The sequence below is a fragment of the Talaromyces rugulosus genome, chromosome IV (assembly GCF_013368755.1).
Source record: "Talaromyces rugulosus chromosome IV, complete sequence".
Classification (NCBI taxonomy): Eukaryota; Fungi; Ascomycota; class Eurotiomycetes; order Eurotiales; family Trichocomaceae; genus Talaromyces; species Talaromyces rugulosus.
In genome coordinates, this window is record NC_049564.1 from 2,438,046 (window position 1) to 2,457,301 (window position 19,256).

The 19,256-nt window shown below is 50.5% G+C and overlaps 4 protein-coding genes across 4 annotated transcripts; 2 read left to right on the forward strand and 2 right to left on the reverse strand.

The window, feature by feature from the left end:
• Positions 1–4,926: 4,926 nt before the first annotated feature.
• TRUGW13939_07649 (uncharacterized protein) lies at positions 4,927–8,400 on the reverse strand (the record flags this gene model as incomplete). The annotated part of the gene is made up of 8 exons (XM_035490787.1): positions 4,927–5,149; positions 5,194–6,264; positions 6,322–6,988; positions 7,053–7,393; positions 7,463–7,563; positions 7,630–7,881; positions 7,962–8,184; positions 8,246–8,400. 8 exons carry the CDS (start codon positions 8,398–8,400, stop codon positions 4,927–4,929), a joined length of 3,033 nt encoding a protein of 1,010 aa, XP_035346680.1.
• Positions 8,401–9,332: 932 nt separating this feature from the next.
• TRUGW13939_07650 (uncharacterized protein) lies at positions 9,333–12,799 on the reverse strand (the record flags this gene model as incomplete). Its single annotated transcript, XM_035490788.1, has 3 exons — positions 9,333–9,500; positions 9,557–9,774; positions 9,832–12,799. 3 exons carry the CDS (start codon positions 12,797–12,799, stop codon positions 9,333–9,335), a joined length of 3,354 nt encoding a protein of 1,117 aa, XP_035346681.1.
• A 423-nt stretch (positions 12,800–13,222) lies between these two features.
• On the forward strand, positions 13,223–15,030 carry TRUGW13939_07651 (uncharacterized protein; the record flags this gene model as incomplete). The annotated part of the gene is made up of 3 exons (XM_035490789.1): positions 13,223–13,426; positions 13,491–14,743; positions 14,796–15,030. The coding sequence occupies 3 exons, from the start codon at positions 13,223–13,225 to the stop codon at positions 15,028–15,030; spliced, it is 1,692 nt and encodes a 563-aa protein (XP_035346682.1).
• A 1,023-nt stretch (positions 15,031–16,053) lies between these two features.
• TRUGW13939_07652 (uncharacterized protein) lies at positions 16,054–19,180 on the forward strand (the record flags this gene model as incomplete). Its single annotated transcript, XM_035490790.1, has 3 exons — positions 16,054–16,331; positions 16,402–17,992; positions 18,044–19,180. The coding sequence occupies 3 exons, from the start codon at positions 16,054–16,056 to the stop codon at positions 19,178–19,180; spliced, it is 3,006 nt and encodes a 1,001-aa protein (XP_035346683.1).
• Between the last annotated feature and the right edge of the window lie 76 nt (positions 19,181–19,256).

Below are 19,256 nucleotides of genomic sequence, written 5' to 3' on the forward strand. Positions count from 1 at the left end.
GACGGGGAAAGAAGGGTTGAAGAAGCCCATTGGGTTGACCGAGATAAGCACCTGGCGAAAGTTAATTATAGAAAAGCAATTCGCAGTTACTACTCAGGGAATCTACTTTTATGCAATCTATTTGCATTAGCTGCACCGGCTAGACGGAAGCCGAGACCCCTATTTCACTGAATATCACTACATGTACTTGTTGAATTACTCTGGCACGAGGTCTAGAACATCTGATCGACATCGCAAGGGTAGTCCAGCGTTTTACGGCCACGGCTGAACCAATGCCAGCGATTGCATTGACAATGTTGTAGACGCGACGGGCTAGATCGCCCGATCATCAGGAGACACAGCAGAGAGTGGTAATTAAGCTTTACAATAGAAACAGGACAGAGGGGCATGCTCTCTTCTATACTGGTGCGTCTATACCCTGATGGACTGGTTCGCATTAATCGAAGTGCATGGAGTTTGCTTCTCAAAGTTGGGGACCATATGGATGATAAAAGTGCGCCTTTTTTGGGGTAAGGCTGGTGGGGCAGATTATATGTTTGGTCCCACATTTGTGATTGAGATTGAACCGACCAGTAAATTTACCAGTGCATCATGCTATTTGTTATTGGACATGTTTCACCGTCAATGCGCGATATTATTTTAGCAATGGAAGGTACATGCGATGCTGTCCCGAGTCCTATTCAGCCCCCACACAGGGGTAAACATGATAGCAAATATTACAGGCTAGCATATGTAAGCCAATCTCTAGGTGTAAAGTTGATGGAAAAAGAAACTCGCATATTACTAGTTCATGACAAGAGTTTTCCTTGTTGCCGCTGCACCATTTTGACATCTAGACCGTTGTTTGGTTCTGAAGCGAGTACTCTAACCAGAATCAGTCAGCTCGTGCGACTTGCACTTGTGACGGATATTATTATCTTATTTCAGTTGCGTTGGTTAATTCTGCAAAATAGGGGTTCGTATTTTACATTTAAAAGGCCCAACCACAGTAGGTGATATATCTTTCGTTCATCGACTTCAATATTCCAAGGCAGTCTTGTCAATGATAAATTATCCAGTTACAAACAGCCCGACTGTCTATCCGGAAATGCCTGATACCAGTTATGTGCCATCTCCACACCCCGAGATCGATCCAGTTCTGTTGCAGAATGGCATGAGCCAACCGAACTCCACGAACTATGACAATTCAGCAGCACAGAAGACCGTTCACCCGATTGTATCGACCAGTTCATCTCAGCCAAGTTACAGTCAAAGCTTTCCTCAGCAATGTGTCCCACTTATGCCGGCTCAGGATGAGCGGTACATAGGTCTTCCATGTCTACTATGTTTTTTGAAGGGAACCGGGGAAGTAAGGAAAGAAACCCTGCTCAGAAAGTTCAATGCTAATACTTTCTAGGAATGTGATGATGGAAACCCTTGTATTCCTTGCAAAAAGTTCCAGTTTCCGTACTGCTCACTTCAGTTTCCCGATATGCTTCACAACGTTTTATCGAAAAGCGAGATATCGTTCAGATCAGGGTGTCATTCCCACCTCAAAATGGTGTACGGAAAACTTCATGTTGCAGGTAAAAGAATTGATTATCTATTTGATATTCTTTTCAATGAGAAATACCAGCATGCCACAAAAAAGTGAGCTTGGGTACTTGGGTCGGGAATGAGAAATGTGGAATGGATGTATAGTCATTCATGGGGTTATTTCAAGGGAATATGAGGCTTATTCCAAATACGATGTATTAATTTGTCTAATATATCATTGCTGCAGTGTCCATAGTCAATTTTCACTCGGTATAAAAGATGTCAACGAAGGAAGCAATCGAGTGTCCAGTATAACTGTTTTACAAATTCGAATGTGAAAGGATCAGTTCTCCTACCGCACGTCAGCTCAACCGTTGAGAATTAACAAGGACATGATAGACAAACATAGACCTGTGACGTGCCTTTTCCAAAGATATTGATTTCTATCTAGTAGTGCGGTTCTCTAAAACAAAGCATGGGGAAGGAATCTAACTACCAGGGCCTGCAGGAAGGTTTTACCTTGTGTGCTTAGGTAACCAGCTTGACTCCTTATGGCCCCGGGGTGAGGCTATTCCCAGATCTGGCACCGCGGGTTAGGGTTGATGCCCTTCCTGCCTGAGGCCGCTTTCTGCCTGAGGCTCCCACCCGGCACCGAGGCAGCTCCTGCCCTTTGGGGATAGCCTCAGCCTCAGCCCCAGCCGTCACACCGAGCCCCAAGCCCTTGTTTTTCACCAACCTACAAAATTAGTGACTTTATATAGTAGTTCCAATACTAGTTATTTTCCTAGAGCTTTACTTGGGTTCTACACTCGATATGTCGAGCTGATCACCATCATAATAGGGTGTCATGTCCAGTACGTCTTCCCCCGATGTCCGATACCAATCACCCGCGCAAGAGGGTTGTGCAGTCAGCTACAGGTGACTATCGTAACATCCAAGGAGGAGCACGAGCGGAACCGCAGGCAATGTCTACAAGCCTCCAACTAAGCGACCCGTAGGCACTAGATCAGCTCAGTCAAGCTCCAGTCATCGATCCACGCACACACCTCCTGTATATGACAGTCTCTTCTGGGATCAGCAAGCTCTTGCGTCTGTCACTTCCGGAGTTTGGTCTTGAATTAGGGTCTCTGCTCCGCAGGGAGGTGATCTTTGCAACAACAAACAAGTTCTTTCAATCTCGATTTTGATGGGGATACTTGTACCCTTTCTCACAGGAGGTTGGCAATTTTGTCGATTCTCCCTTTTTCATAGATTCGCCTGCCGCGACCAAACGCCTCTAACGTTAATCAAGACTCGAAAAACCGGTGGTGGCGAGAAGGGGGCCCCGAAGGAGGAAATTGACAAAATCTAGGATGACACTGACATCAGCAACCTCGCATTTTAGATCATCCGTATAGTTCAGCGGCAGCGAGCCGCGTGGATAGCGAGGCAAAAGGACACCTCGGGGCGAACCATACGAAGAAAGACCGATCTCATTACAGCTGAGGGAGTTGACAAAACTCCCTTCAAGTCCATTTCGAAAGAGCTCAATGATGTGGAAGGAGGGGGTTCAGAAAACTCCATTCAGCATATTGAGTTTGTGAACTGTATGCAGAAAGTGCCGTCGCGGGGACAAAAGAAGGGAATGCCGACATTTACGACTACAGTCGTATTGATATTGACATATTTTTTTGGAATTTTCCCTATCAGGGTATTTATGGCCTCCTCAAGCTGCTGTTTAGTGAAGACCCGCGGGTAGATTCCTTTAGATTCACGTCGAAAAAGCCCTTTACGGTCGAAACAGGTGCGAGAGAGCGCCGGAAGGGATTGCTCTTCGCGCGAAAGAGCACTATCGAGCGGGTTTACCAGGATATGACCTCCGCTGTGGACATACCCCATCAAACAACACAGAAACAGGGTGGATGAAATACACGGGCTTGTTCTTCCAGAAGGGGTTATCATCATGGGAACCAGTATACGAGTACCGCCTTCCAAGTCTTTTCACTATAAAATCGGGTTTTAAATTCAAGTAGACTTCATTCTTGAGATAGAGGACTACTTTAATACCCCACTCTACTCCATGAAATTGCAATATTTTTTCATAACGCCCATCATATTTTTCCCGTGCGGATGGTATTCACATCCAAACTTTTATTTGAGTAATAACGTATTTTTTTGGAGTTTATCTTCAGCGACTTGTTTCAAGACCTTAATAGCTAAATGAGGATTTTCGGTAAGAACGGATTTTGCCTTGTCTTGCGCTAAGAAATATTGGATATGAGTTGTATCAGCTCTCGTGAGGAGGAGTGGAGCACCGTATCTCCACAGCAAATTCCGCGAAGTTCTTTAACGTCCAGTTTGAACTTATCCAATCGATTATCCTAGTTGTTGCAAGCTATTGGCGCAAATATCAGCGGACAAAAACGACTCCCTAACTGCTTGCAGGGAACTCCCCAAGTGTGGATCGCAATTTACTCAGACGAGCATGGCATTGATATTGGCAACAAGGATGTGAACACTTTGATACTTTCAATAAAACAGTCAATGTGCCGTATGATCGCCATAGAGTTGATAAATACCATTGAACCCCAGAAACAGACCAGACCCTTACAAATTAGGCAAGGAAAGAAAGATAGCCCACTGATGTTCTATGTATAGAACTAACTCACGTTCACAAAAAATATATGTTCAACTCCTATTTAAAGGCCTATTCACTTATAGGTTCAGATTAAATTAAATTATTTCTTCATTTCAAACAAGATCTTAATCTCCCTAATATCAACATAGAAATACTCCAAAAAGCTGCCAAAAATCTATCCCCAGTAAAATTACAACTACTTAATGATATTTTCCTTATCAAAATAATACAAAAAAGACAATGCGCTGAAATAATAGATTAACCCTTAAAACTCAAAATCATTAGTGCTAATCCAACTAAAATCCAACTACCTTTAATGAAAGTAAAGGAACATCAAAATATCTAAAGGAGAGGATAGAAGATCCTGTATTACAGCTAAGTTCTTACAACAAATGCGGAAGTGATTCATTTCACTTAACCAGGATCAATGCTGCTTGTCGAAATTCGATAGAAGTTAGGAATTCATAGAGAAGGTCAAAGGAACTGAACAACTCAACAGTTATTCCGATTAATGATTCTGACACCCCCTCATGATTTATGACTTGAAGAGCCTAGATCAAAAGCTATAATCTACGTTATTTTACTAACTAATAATAGAGTTATGTCGGTAAGCCTTTTCCTTGCAACCGACAACGAGCAACGTGCTCAATATCGAGAGGAGCATGATGTGCGGTATCGTAAAAAGGAAGAATTCCAGTCTTTTGGTAATTCTTTCCAATCCCACAGTCCGTCCCGCCCTGGTTGAATGAATATTCTCTCTCGGGGTAAACGACCCTGGCGCGGTGCCACCGGCTTTAATCTGAAGGGTTGAGGAGTCGGCCCATCTCTGCGGTTTCCTCCAGGATCCGACGAGCCTCTTCCTCGTCGACCAACAAATCTTCCTGCACGAGCAGAGAGAGCAGCTCAGGGAGGAGAGCCACCTGCGCCACGATCAAAGGGCTTATACCTGTCCCCAAGCGGGCTGCCGCGGCACTGTCGCTTATCGTCTTTCGGAACCGGCTCATAACGTGATCCAACCTAGGGAGTCAGTATCCACCGCTGTTCAAGTGATCAAAACATACAGTAATTCCACGCCACGGGGGCCATAATAGCCAGCATGGCTAAGACGGCATTGGGCAGTCAATTGCCATGCCTCTTGCGGGGTCTCGCGCTCCGTCGCGTCCGCAAACCGTGCGAGGTTCCCAGACTCCAGGATCTGATAGACCTGGAAATGGAACCGTGCCAGTCGAGCGTCCAGATCCTTCCAATCAATAATGGGTAAGCCTTTTGCAAGCCATTCGCGTTGCGCCGCGGTTCGACGATGAGCAGCGCACGATTCGAGCTGTTTCCGCACCGGGGCTGCCGCTACATCAAACTCAAGAGCTTTCCAGAAGCCCGCGTCAACAGCATCACCACAGACAGGACACCGCACGTCCTGATCTTGGGTTCGGAAAGACACGTTGTGAGGGGAAGGAGGGTCGACCGACGACCGGCAGGCAGTCTCTGCGGGAGTCGAAGGCACCGGCTTAGCTATAGAAACATTCAACGTGCGTCGTTTGTGAGGACGGCCTGGTTTCCTCGGGCCAGCCGTCGTTGTGTCGGAGAACGACTCCGGGGTCGATACCGAGAACTTGCGTTTCCGGCCTTTCCCCGTTAGACGGGCCGGTCCCTCGTCCGCCAGGCCCGCAGCACGCGTCCGTCGTCCGGTCATGAGATGGCAGTGTGTATCCTGCAGATGACATCGGAGATCCAGAACGGAGGTGAACGTGGAGGAGGCGCAGTGCCAGGTCTCGTGCGCCGGGCATCGGATGCACGCGCTCGCCTGATACTCTACCAGGTGCGCCTCGATATGGCTGCTGAAGTCCTTCTGGTCCCAGAACTGCCGCAATCGCGTGGCGGCCGACTTCGTCGTGTCGAGACGGCACCAGGGGCAGGTTCCTGGGACAGCGAGGCTCTTTTCGAAGATCAAGAGACCCCACTGGACCGGCCAGTCGTCGGCGTCGAGATGCCCCTGGCAGTGCTCCTCCCAGTCGGCCTCGGCGGTGAACCACCGGGCACAGCCGAGCCAGCAGAACTGGGCGAAGCCGTGTCGCCGCTGCCGGTCTTTCCGACCACAGCCAAAGACGTGCCTCCAGCGCTCACGCGTTGACATCCTACGCTCGCTCGTCAGTCAGTCACCGTGCTTGCTCTCTGCCAGGTTGTCTACTCACTTTTCCAACGGCTTAGCACACGCTGTGACAGGGCAGCAGTTGCCGCGTGCCTCCAGACCGGGAATGTCGACCACCGGGGTCCTCCGCCTCGCCAGTGCCTCCATATCCTGCCACGCCGTCCGCGCCTCGGGCGTCCGAGGAGCGACCTCGAGGAACAACGAAGACGACAGTCGTCGCCGCTCGGGAACGAGGTGGCTGCTGCGGTCAAAGACGGTCCAATGATGATCGGCCGATGCGCCTTCTAGCTCCCGGCCCGGGACGGCGTCAAGCAGGGAAGCCTGCCATGTCTTCAGGGTGGTTATCACGAGTTGGTGGCGTTTCCGGTACATGTTCTGACGGCGTGTTTTGTACTCCGAGCACTGGGTCCAAGGCGCCGTCTTCCTGATGAGCTCGCCCAGCGCGGCAAGCTCGTTGTCGATGGCCAACGCTTCCGGCGAGTATGCCAGGTCAAACTGCAATTTGGCCGGCAGGGCCTGCCACAGTCGCGGATGCCGCGGCAGCGACCAGCCGCGGAAGATATCCAGGTGGTCGGTGCGGCGAGTCAGGTTCTCGAAGATATTTTGAACCCCGTCCACGGTGCTGGTCGGGGAGGCATAACTCTCGAAGAACGTCCGTGGATTGGTGTGTGCCGCAAACGTCATCCGTTCATCGACGGAATAGCCGTGCTCTGAGAGCCCCCATCAGTCGCCGTCATACACAGGGCGCCGAGGCAGGGGGGGAGAACAACTTACGGTCCGCCTTGACCAGCGCCTCCGCCCGGATATCATGGCCGGTGAAGTGCCTCGGATAGCCGGCACGAGAGCACAGTTTCTTGAGCTCGGTGAAGAGCCAGTCGGCCGTCAGGATCTCTCCGGTTGGGCCGCCCCGCGACATCTTCTCGAAAAACGGTCGATTGGGCTCCGTCAGCGCCAGCTGGTAGGGGAGGCCCTCGTTCGGACGCAGTGCGAAGATCTCGTCCACGGAGGTGAAGTCCCGGAATGCGTCCTGAGCCAGAGCGATGATGACCAGGTCCATCACCGGGTTGAGGTAGAGGGGCATCTCGCCAATATCTTCATAGACCGCGCAGCGCGGGCTGCGGTTGGGAGGCAACGGCGTCAGCAGTCACGCAGAGCTAGGTGTGGAGAAGCACCGGTTCACTTACTGTCTGTGTTTCTGCCTGGTCTGGCCCTTGGGATCCCGCTTCGCTCGAGAGAAAATCTCAGGCCGCCCTTTCCCGTTCTGGGCCACCAGGAACAAGATATCCTACGGGAGCGTCTTGCGGTCAGTCTCGGTTCGACGGTATCCTCGTCTTCCACATTCTTCACTCACCGCGCGGTACATGCCCCGCCCCGAGGCTCTCCGTGAATTCGATTCCACGTACTCCCCGATCCGTCCCGATGAGAACATGAGGAGCTTGAGCAACGCTGACAGGTAGTGCCGGTAGATTGGATACTCAAACTCGTACCAGTCCTTCCCCCACAGCTGCGACAGCAGGACCTTGAAATGCTCTGTGGTTAGATATTTCCGTTGGCGGCGAGTTGTCCTGAGCGGCACTTTGTCGACCAGGATGTCCTGGATATACTGGTCGAGATCCAGTCAGCACGGTACGCGAGACATGCAGGGATTCCTTGCCCGCCTCCCGGACAGGACAGTTTGCCTACGTTCAAGATCGATTTGGTCATCCCTGCCTGGAGCCGCGTGTGTTTCTCGCGTAGATACATGGCCGAGGTGTCCTTCCAGGCCAGCATCACGGAGCCGACCGAGGGGTCATCATCCTCTGGGCATTGCGGTTGGATCCCCTTCGCGACCCATTCAATATAATGTTTGGCCGTCTGGTGGTCGTTCAGATCTTCGACCTTGGTGCCAGGATGGGTCCGGCAGTAGCTGCAGATCGAGTACAGTGTCAGAGGCCATGTTTTCAGCACCACACCATCCAACAACTCACGTCAACCACTCCTCCCACTGTCTTTTATACCGGCGAGCCGTCCCCTCCTCTGGCTTGCGGTGCGCCGGATCGCTACTGATCGCGGTCTTGTCATCGTTAAACGCCCTCGCAGTCCGACGTTTCTGTCGTTCTTCTTCGGTCAGCTTTCTCCCCATTCTCGATAGACAGGAGCTGTATAAATCAATGAATATAATCTAAATCAAGTGAAATAAGCTGAGTCGGGTTTCAAGAAGAAGAACCGAGACCTGGATTCTCCCCCTTCGCGCGAGCCTTTTATCCTCGTTCTCCCGTCGGCCGCCACGGTCCCAGGGACGCCAGCGTGCCACCCTCCATCGCGTAAAGTTGTCGATTCCTGCGTTTCAGCAGTTGCGTTGAAGAGCGACTGATCGGGCGGACAGGGGAGCGGCGGGTGAGGATGGGGAGCGGCGGGGTGAGGCATAGGGCGGCGAGCCGCACGCGCTAATCCGGAAAATGTCGACCCCCGATCTCTCTTGAACTACATATGTAAGATATCAATTGATGCTATATTGGTTCACCTTTTTCATTCAGAGAGGAGAATTGATTGTTTTTTTATGCTGGTACAATACATGTTCTATCTTCGACACACACCTCCTGTACCTCTCCCCGATTCACAGCTTTTGTTCTTCAATGTTAGTGGTAAATGTACAACGAGAAGGAAGAAGACATCTTCCAGGTCATAGCCGCAGCCCCTTCTCCCTCTCTAGCAATCCTGTAAAATCGAATTGGTTCTTAACAAGAAAAAGAACTGATGTAAATAAAAATCTAATTATGAAAACAAAACGAAAAAAAGAAAAGAAACTCCGGGCAATGCACGTTCCTCGTTATAAAAGAATAAAAAGGAAGAACACGCTCTTTCTTTCTGTTATGCCAAACCTTTCAACCTCCATTATTGAGTAAAACCAAGATGCAAGGACATAAACAGAAAGGAAACAATCATGAGAAGAAAAAGGTAGTAAATCGAATATGTACTGAAATCAAAGGAAGCTAGGCCGGTAACAAATGACACATGTCATGCCATTATTCAAGACTTCGACAGAAAGCAAAAAAAAAATCGAGCAGACTTTAACTAATCGTCATCGTCGTGCTTCTTGTTCTGTTGGTCTGCATCGGCTGGTTTGGCGAGTTGTGATTTCCACATATTGTTTGCGGCTTCCTTGTCGAGATCGGCAAATACAATGTTGAAGACGTCCGAGTACCAGTTAACAGCATGGCCTTCGATGCCTTCTTTGATATTCTATTGATTTTGTTAGGCTAGTTCCATTTCACAAGTCTTTTTTGGTGTGTTCTTACCTCTGGTAGTTCAAGCCAGTCTGACATGTTGTCGGCGGGGAAGAGGACCTTCTTGGCTCCGGCTCGGCGAGCTGCAACAGTCTTCTCGCGGAGTCCTCCAATACGAAGTACTTTGCCAGTCACAGTCAATTCACCCGTCATGGCGATCGTAGGATCAAGAGGTCGGTTGAATGCAAGTGAAAGAAGAGAAGTGGCCATTGTTATACCAGCAGATGGACCTAGGATGAAAAATTAGACATCAGTTTTGTTTTGAGTAAGGGGGGATATATTCTTACCATCTTTCTGTACCGCGCCCTCGGGGCAGTGGAGATGTACTCGTGCCTTCTCAAAGAATCGATTCTCTGGGAAGTCCTTGGCCATGATAGACTTGGAAAACGAGTACGCAATCTGCGTAGACTCTTTCATCACATTCATCAGATTACCAGTGGTCTCAAAGCCAGGACGGGAGTGATATGTGAGGGCATTCTCGAGAATTGATTCAACATAAAGCGCAGCTCCTCCCATACTCGTCCAAGCCAGTCCCATTGTAACACCTGGTGGGAAAGTGTCGTAAAGGCGGTCTGATGTGAATACCGGTGGGCCGACAAAGTCTTTCAGAGAATCCTTGCCGATGCTGACGTGCACGCTTTCCGGTACTTGTAATGCAACCCGTGGAACCTCGGCCCTGGCCTTTTCAGGCTCGATGAGAACGTCCTGGGGGTCGATATTTTCTTTATCAGCTTCCTCCTTTGCACTCTTCCCTTCCTCGGTCAATGCTTGTTCCTCTGATAAAACGTCTTCGCCAAGATCTTGAACAATCTTCAAGGCAGCTTTTCGATAAACCTTTTCGATTTGCTTCTTTAGATTTCGAACACCACTCTCGCGGCAGTACGACTTGATCAATTCCTCGATAGAATCCTTTTCCAACTGGACATCAACGTCTTTCAACCCGCTAAGTTCCTTGGCTGCAGGAGCAAGGTATTTCTCGGCAATGGCCATTTTCTCGTCAGACACATAGCCTGACAGTTCAATCAACTCCATACGATCTAGCAACGGCCGGGGAATCGTATCAGTCACGTTTGCCGTACAGACAAACAAAACCTTGGAAAGGTCAACCGGTATATCCATGTAGTGATCAAGGAAAGATGAGTTCTGCTCAGGGTCAAGCAGTTCAAGGAGTGCGGAAGATGGATCGCCCTGGTGACCCCGTCCAATCTTGTCGACTTCATCGATCAGGATGAGTGGATTCTCAGTCTGGCATTTCTTCAAAGCTTGGATAATCCGGCCAGGAAGTGCTCCAACATAGGTACGTCGGTGACCCTTGATCTCCGCAACATCTGTCAGACCTCCCACAGAGAATCTGTAGTATTGCCTATTGAGCGCACGAGCAATAGACTTGCCAATACTAGTTTTTCCTACACCAGGAGGACCGACCAAGCAAAGGATTTTACCTTCAACCGACCCACGAAGCTTTCCAACGGCAATGAACTCCAGAATCCGGTCTTTGACATCCTTTAATCCATAATGGTCCTCGTCCAAAACAGACATGGCATTTTTGATGCCAAAGTTTTCCACGCTCTTCTGTCCCCACGGTATTTGTGTAAGCCAGTCGAGGTAGTTTCGCGTAACGTTGAATTCAGAAGCAGCAGGCTCCAGGTGAGCGAGTTTATTCAACTCTTCATCAAAAACCTTCTTGACGGCTTCTGGCATAGCCAGTTTCCCCGCCTTTTCTCTGAATTTCTCAACAAGCTTGTCCTTGCCATCGGATTCGATGCCCAGTTCCCTCTTGATTCCCTTCATCTGCTCCATCAGCCAGTACTCGCGCTGGCGCTTTTGGATCTTGGCTTCGACATCCTTGGAAATCTTAGACTGGAGTTGTGCGTTGATCAACTCCTTCTTCAAAACAACGAGAGCCTTGGGAAGCCTATCTTCCACATTCATTGATTCAAGAACTTCTTGCATTTCCTGTGCTTCGCCGGCCGAGACTGCAGCAGCAAAATCGGCTAATTTGCCCGGTTCATCGCCGAGATTACCGGGGAAGTGGTCTGTTGCAAAGGCCGAGATTTGGTCGCGGAATAATGGGTTCAGCTGCACAATTTCTTTGCAAACGTTGACAATTTCGCTAGTCACAGCTCGAATAATCGGGCTCTTCTTGTCGACAGCTTCTTCTGTGAGATTTTCGACATTGGCAAGGCTGACTGAATGTTTGCGCAAGAAAGAAGTTGGTTCGTAAAGGTTTGACCCTTTCCACTGTTGCTGCTCTACGGAGGATTCTTCGAAGCTTGCAACAACATCTCCGCTCTTTTCCGTGACGGCCTTTGGCGTGGGCGGTTCGACAGCGCCAGTGCGCGATGGATCATTTGGAGCCAACAAAGAAGACATTTTGATTCTTCGATGCGGATACAAAACGGCCGTAAGACCTTCGTCCGACTTGATCGGGTAGACAGAGGTGATCTGAGCAAAAACACCAACATCGTGGACTTCGTCTAAATTCTCGATGACATCACCATCGGCATCGTCGTTTTTGAAAAGAAAAGCTCCGACATATGGTTGGCCCCGTTTCATCATGTCTTGTATAGCTGCTGCAACGTTGGGGTCTCTCACGGTAATAGCTTTATAGAACCCAGGGAACAATGGACGCCGGGCAATCGGAATAGCCATGACCTGGGGGTAGACATCTGGAACAAACGGCTTCTGCAAAGCCTTGTCCCCTTTCTTGCCTTTCTTGCCTCCATCGTCTCCGCTGCTGCCGCCGCTCGGCTTCGAGTCTGAACCTCCACCGGAAACAGGGATCGGGGAAGGCGAATTCGAATCGGATTTGCTGTCTCGAGCTTTGCGCTGCGAATCGGCGTTGGAGCTCTTTTTCGTATCTTCTACAGCCTCTTGGTTTTCCTTGTCCGTGTTGTTGCTCTTGTCCTTTCGCCGACCGGACGTCTCTGCAGTTGCTTGTGCGGAGCCTTGCTTGTCCGCCGCATCGCCAGACTTCCGCCGGACCTCAGCGGACTTGGTCGGAGTCTTTCCCTCCTTGCTGCGATCGCTGTTCTCGGGTTCATCGGGGGGGTCGTCTGGCTTGTCTTTCCGTCGAATGGAGCTCGAGGAGAAGGATCGAGGAGCGGCGATGGAGCGCTGCACCAGCCTCGCATCACTGAGTAATGATCGCGCATTTGCAAAACTCTGGACTGGTAGTGGGCATGGCCTAGGCACCACGTAGCGTGGCGCACGATGGAGTGCGACTCTCCATGATATGATCTGGCCTCGAAGCATGCTCTATGATGCTGTGCGAATTGAGAGCAGGGCACCGGCTGGCCCCACAGGCTTCAGAGATTCGCAGGAACTAGGTTATAGATAAAAGGAAACGAGAACAAGAGGCGCACAAGTCAGTCGGGGAACAAAAGGGATGGTTCTGGGTTTGGGGGGAGAATAATCTCCAAGCTCTGGCGGCTGTCTGATAAATCAACATGCTGCGACCTCCGAAAGTCGGGGAACCTCTGAGATCATGGCGGCGTTTTGGTTTTTCCGCGTTCCGCGTTGTCCTCGGGAAACTTTTTCAAGGAAGCTTCCATCAATGTCCAAGTTCACTGCTGGGTCGATTGCACTAATTCAACACTTTTATCGAAAAGGCGACACCTGCAATCGACTGCTACGTCTGCGCTTTTTCTATTCTCGACTGGGTAAACTGGGAGCGACATGGGCGCAACACACACGGGACTGCCCAAGGCAGTAGCTCTACCGACAAGAATCCTCATCCGGGCGCCGCGTACACGCAATGGAAACAGTCCCTGTATTTCGCAGCAGGCGAACCCTCGCTCCTTTCATAGCCAGGGGTCTTGCTCTCCTCCCAAACGGCCATTCAATGGGCCGCGGTCATTCAATGACGTAGGCCGGATTAAGGTGAGCGTTTTCATCAAACTACATCCCGTGAGAACTAAGCTAACTTGTCGTTTTGTGGCACCAGACATTCCATACATCTTCTATGCTGCAGGCGATGAAAGATCCTTACAGCGTCTTGGGCCTCAGCAAGGGTGCCTCTGCAGGCGACATCAAAAAAGCCTATTATGGATTAGCCAAAAAATACCACCCCGACACGAACAAGGAACCCGGCGCCAAGGACAAATTCGCGGAAGCCCAGTCAGCATATGAGCTGCTTTCAGACACGCAAAAGAAAGAAACATATGATCGATATGGCTCTGCGGCATTCGATCAAAGCGGAGGATTCGACCCGAACGCGGCTAGCGGCGGCAATCCATTTGCCGGTGCAGGTGGTTTCGGCGGATTCGGAGGCGGTTTTGGAGGAGGTGGATTTGGAGGAGGATTTGGAGCTGATATCAACTTTGATGATTTGTTTGGTGCGTTTGCCGGAGGTGCTCGACGTGGTGGGAGGAGACGCGCATCGCCTCATGAATCCATCCTTGTAGGGGAGGATATCGAGGTCCAGACCAATATATCGTTTATGGAAGCGGCAAAGGGAGCTGGAAAGGATATCTTCGTCACGCCGCTAGTACAGTGCAATACCTGTACTGGAAGTGGACTCAAGAAAGGCGCGAAACGAACACAGTGCAAGTCATGTAATGGCTCAGGCACTCGGGTGCACTTTATGCAGGGTGGTTTCCAACTGGCTAGCACGTGTGACGTTTGCAATGGGTCCGGAATGGTTACCCCTCGTGGTTCCGACTGTGGTACATGTAGTGGTCAAGGCGTGGTCCGGGATCGCCGCACTGTTCACGTTGATATCCCTGGAGGAGTAGAGGATGGTATGAGACTCCGAGTCGCCGGCGAGGGTGACTCTCCTCCAACCGGCTCTGCAGATGTTGGTGTTCGCACGCAACGCGGAGACCTTTATGTCTCTATTCGCGTCGCGCCAGACCACCGCTTCAGCCGGTCTGGCTCGGATATTCTCTACACCTCTTCTCTTCCTCTGACTACTGCTTTACTGGGAGGAGAGGCCACAGTACCAACCCTTGATGGCGAAGTGAAAGTGAAGGTTGCCACAGGCACTGGCACTGGCGACCGAATTACGCTCACAGGGATGGGAATGCGAAAACTGGGCAGTCGAGGCCGCGGCTTGAGTGCTTCTGGCGACTTGCGTGTCGAATTCAAGGTCCAGATGCCGAAATACTTGAGTGAAAACCAGAGGACCATTCTCGAAGTCCTTGCTGATGAGATGGGTGACAAGACTGCCAAGCGGGTTATGAACGTGGGCAAGGACAAGTGAGTGATGTTCTCTGGCATGTAAAAAGTAACCACTAACAATATGAAAAAGCAATCAACCACCCAGCTCCGGTAATGGCTCGGGCTCGGGCTCTGCCTCTACAGGACCCTCGAGTGACTCTTTCAAGTCCGAAGGCTTCCTCAAATCCGCATGGCATCGCCTCACGAACAATACCAAAGCAGACGGCGAAAAAGCACCCGAACCGCCCAAAACTCCCAAAACGCCCAAAAAGGATACACCAGCGTCTGATTCGGATGAGCCCAAGAAGGCTTCTGGATCTGGTTAAACAGGTGTTCTTTTTTTTTCCTTTCTAATTTTCTGTGCTTTTACCATCTTTCACCTGGACAAAAATCATTTACTCATAGCGCTGGCGAGTTTGTTGACCTGGCTTCTTCCGGCGGGCATTATATTTTCTTCACCTACTGTTGTTCGAAAGTTTTAGGATGTAATATATTATTAGATAGGCGGAGACTCCGCGAGTTCTGTTGTACATTATTAGCAGCATCAGAAAAATCTCCTACGTTGGTTTGATGGTCGTTATTAGTAAGACTCGAGTAGATCCTTACTACTAGTACTCCGTAAATGCCAAATGGTATATAGACCAGCCCAATCACGCCCCGCGCTTTGCAAGACACATCTTGGCAAGCACCGACAGACAGACGTATGAACAGGCCACAAGCCTAAGACCAGGCTTTGGGCATTGGTTGGCGCCGCGCAGGGGCGTGACGGCGGCTCCCTAGGTGCAGGGTGACGTCCAACCAGAAGGCCTATCAAGGCCCTTTGCACGGTGTTGAGCCTGTTGACCTGCAGGCGCCTATGCCGGAAAACGTGAAGACTGATCGGCGTCCGTTGAGCTGATTCTGGAGTCTGGTCTGATAGGTATTAGCTTCTTCACACGCTATCGTGCTTTTGGATTCGCCTCTTGTCGAATGAATGGGCGACTGTCCAACACTTCCCGCCCATATATAAACCGCAGCGCCTTTCGGGTACGTGCCGCCGCTGGAGAACAGTAAACGCAGCCACAGCAAGGCCATGCAACAGAAAGGACAGGTAATATTCACGCTAGGCAGCAGAATTGTTTCGACCGAGAGAGTATTGCGGTTGGGAGAATAACACGGCGGTGTTGGTTGTTCTTTTCTCTCCTGCCTAGTTAAACTACCCCACACCGGTTGACTCGTCCCGCCTGACGTATCTCAGTCAACAACAGTTCAAACCAGTCAACTTCATCTGTTGCCCTCTCCTTCCACCCCCTGTTTTCACCTTTTTATCGATCGCGATAGGAGCTTCTGCTCCTATCTTCATTTCCATCATGGTCCAGTCACCGATGATTTCGTGTCCGCTGAAGCAGACCACCGAGATTGACTGGATCCAGCCACTCAAGGACTACATTCGCTCTGCTTACGGCGACGATCCGGACCGATATCACGAGGAATGCGCGACCCTGAACCGCCTGCGCCAGGACATGCGCGGTGCTGGGAAGGATACTGCATCGGGCAGAGATCTTTTATATCGATACTACGGGCAGCTCGAGCTACTGGACCTTCGGTTCCCTGTCGACGAGAACCATATCAAGATATCGTTTATCTGGTGAGTTACACAGGGGTTCTTTTTTTTTTGTTGGTGTTGGAGGGCACTAAATGACGGGTCAACTTTCTAGGTACGATGCTTTTACCAACAAGTCTACCTCGCAATACTCGCTTGCTTTTGAGAAAGCGTCGATTCTATTCAACATTTCCGCCGTCCTGTCATGCCATGCCGCGAACCAGAACCGAGCCGAGGACGCCGGCGTCAAGACAGCGTATCACTCATTCCAGGCATCGGCCGGCATGTTTACGTATATCAACGAAAACTTTCTACACGCGCCTTCTACAGACTTGAGTCGGACTACCGTCAAGGCCCTTATCCACATCACGCTCGCCCAGGCACAGGAAGTTTTTTTGGAGAAACAAACCACAGATGGCAAGAAGGCCGCTTTCCTGGCAAAGCTGGCCAGTCAGTCGTCATATCTATATTCGCAGGCCGTGGATACGGCACACGAGTACATTAGCAAAGGCATATTCGACAAAACCTGGGCTACGATGGTGCAAGCCAAGGCATCGCACCTCGCCTCGGTTGCGAGTTACTACCAGGCTCTAGCTGATACGGAAAGCGGTTCTCACGGTGTTGCTATTGCAAGATTACAGCTTTCTGAGAAATTGAGCGCTTCCGCTGCAACACATTGCAAGTCGTTTCCTTCTTCAATGCCTGCAAGCTCGCATCTCGCGCCAGATGCTGGGAGTTCCTTGGTGGAGCTGGTCAAAAAGCACCAGGCTGCAGTTCAAGAGAAGGTTGTGTCGTTAGTCAAGGACAATGACTTTATTTATCATCAACCTGTTCCTAGCGAAGCTGGTCTGTCGGCCGTTGCCAAACTGCCCGCGGCCAAGGCTATCCCAGTCAGCGAGTTATACCAGGGACAGGACATTCAGCGCATCATTGGGCCCGATATCTTCCAGAAGCTGGTTCCAATGTCGGTAACCGAATCGTCCAGTTTATATGACGAAGAAAAGGCCAAATTAATCCGCGCCGAGACAGAAAAGGTTGAGACGGCTAATGGAGAGATGGCAGCCAGTCTGGACTACTTGAAACTTCCGGGCAGCTTGAACATACTCAAAGGGGGTATGGATCAGGAGGTGACGGTAGACGAAGAATTTAGCGGATGGTGCGAGGAAATGGCAGGGCACCAGGGGTTTCATAGGATTCTGGATGAGCTTCAAGACAGCAAGGCGATAGTTCTCGAGGTACTCGGTCAATGCTCAAGGCAACTGGATATGGAGGAGAGCGTGTGTGAAAAGATGCGGTCAAAATACGGAGCAGATTGGACACAACAGCCCAGCTCGCGACTGACCGCGACGCTGCGGAGCGACATACGGAGTTTACGCGATACGACTAACGAGGCGAGTGCCAGCGACGCGCAGTTGAATGCGACGTTGAACCAGTACGAGGCCGACTTTGACGAGATGCGTTCGGCGGGAGAGACGGACGAGGCGGATGTTTTGTATCAGCGCGCGATGCTCAAAGCAGGCTCGAGACAAAAGTCTCGCAATGGGCATTCGACTCCGTTTTCTCCAGAGGGCAGTCTGCTCGACGATGTGGAAGATGACGGCAGTGCTACGGTAGCAGAGCAGATTAGCAAGGTAGAGGAGTTTTTGAAGAAGCTCAATCTTGTAAAGCGCGAGCGAACTCAAGTGCTGAAAGACTTGAAGGAAAAGGTAAGTTTTATTCAGTTAGAGAGGTGAATATTTCGTCTTAACTTTTATCAGGTTCACGAGGATGATATAACTAGCGTGCTTATTTTGAACAAAAAGTCACTGGGGAGCGGACAGGAACAGCAGCTGTTTCAGGCAGAACTAGAAAAATTCCGACCATACCAAAACCGCATCATCAAGTCGAATCATACACAGTCGACGCTGATGAAGGAACTCACGAGGACATATGGCGATCTCTTGCAGGACAAACGGGTGCGGTCAGAGCAGTCGAAATACGAAACGATAACCCGGCAGAGAAACACGGTCATGGCGCGGTACAAGAAAATTTACACGGCGTTTCAAGAGCTGGTCTCTGGAGTGTCGCAAGCGCAAAAGTTTTACGACGAGATGCGAGATACCGTGGACAATCTACGGAAAAACGTCGACACGTTTGTGAGCAACCGGCGGTCCGAGGGCGCGCAGCTGCTCAATCAGATAGAGCAGGACAAGTCCAGCAGTGCCTCTGGGCAGGAGGATCGAGAACGAGAGAAACTTAGACAGCTGATGGAGCGTCTGTCGACGGAGCCAGCGCCATCATCGACCTCGCCAACGAAGCAGCTACAACAGCAACAACAACAACTACAACAACAATCATCACGGCCATCTCATTCGAGCGGAACAAGATCACCTCCGGCTCCATCACCTCAATACCCTTCAGTCACAACGGGGGCACCTCCTCCATCCCAATCCCCAGCTCCATACGGCCAATATATGCCGCCAGGTGCGATGGCAGGCTACTACGCGCCAGCATTCCAACAGGGAGCCGCAGCACCGCTCTCTGGGGGGTACAACCCAATGGCATACCCATACCAAACGCCAGTCTCACCACCTCCAAACCAGCAATACTACCCAGGAACATCAACCACACCCGTTCCTTATTCTACTAGTAGTACACCACACCCACCACCACCAGGGCCCTCACACACGCCCCAATTCATTCCGCCAGGTTATATCCCTCCTCCGCCACCGCCGCGTCCGTCAGAAACTCAGTATCCGGCGCAACCGTCAGGCGCTATGTATCCATCTGGTCCCGGGGGTTATGCGCAGACTCGGCCGTATGGGGCGAGTCAGCATCATCATCATAAGAACTCTCAGCCGCAGCCGTCGCCGGGGAATAATGACCCGTGGGCTGGGCTTAATGCATGGAAGTGATTTTTTTTTTCTTTTTCTGTTTCTTTTTTTTTTTCCGTGGCTTGTTGTATGTCTCATAACCCATATGTAGGAGAAT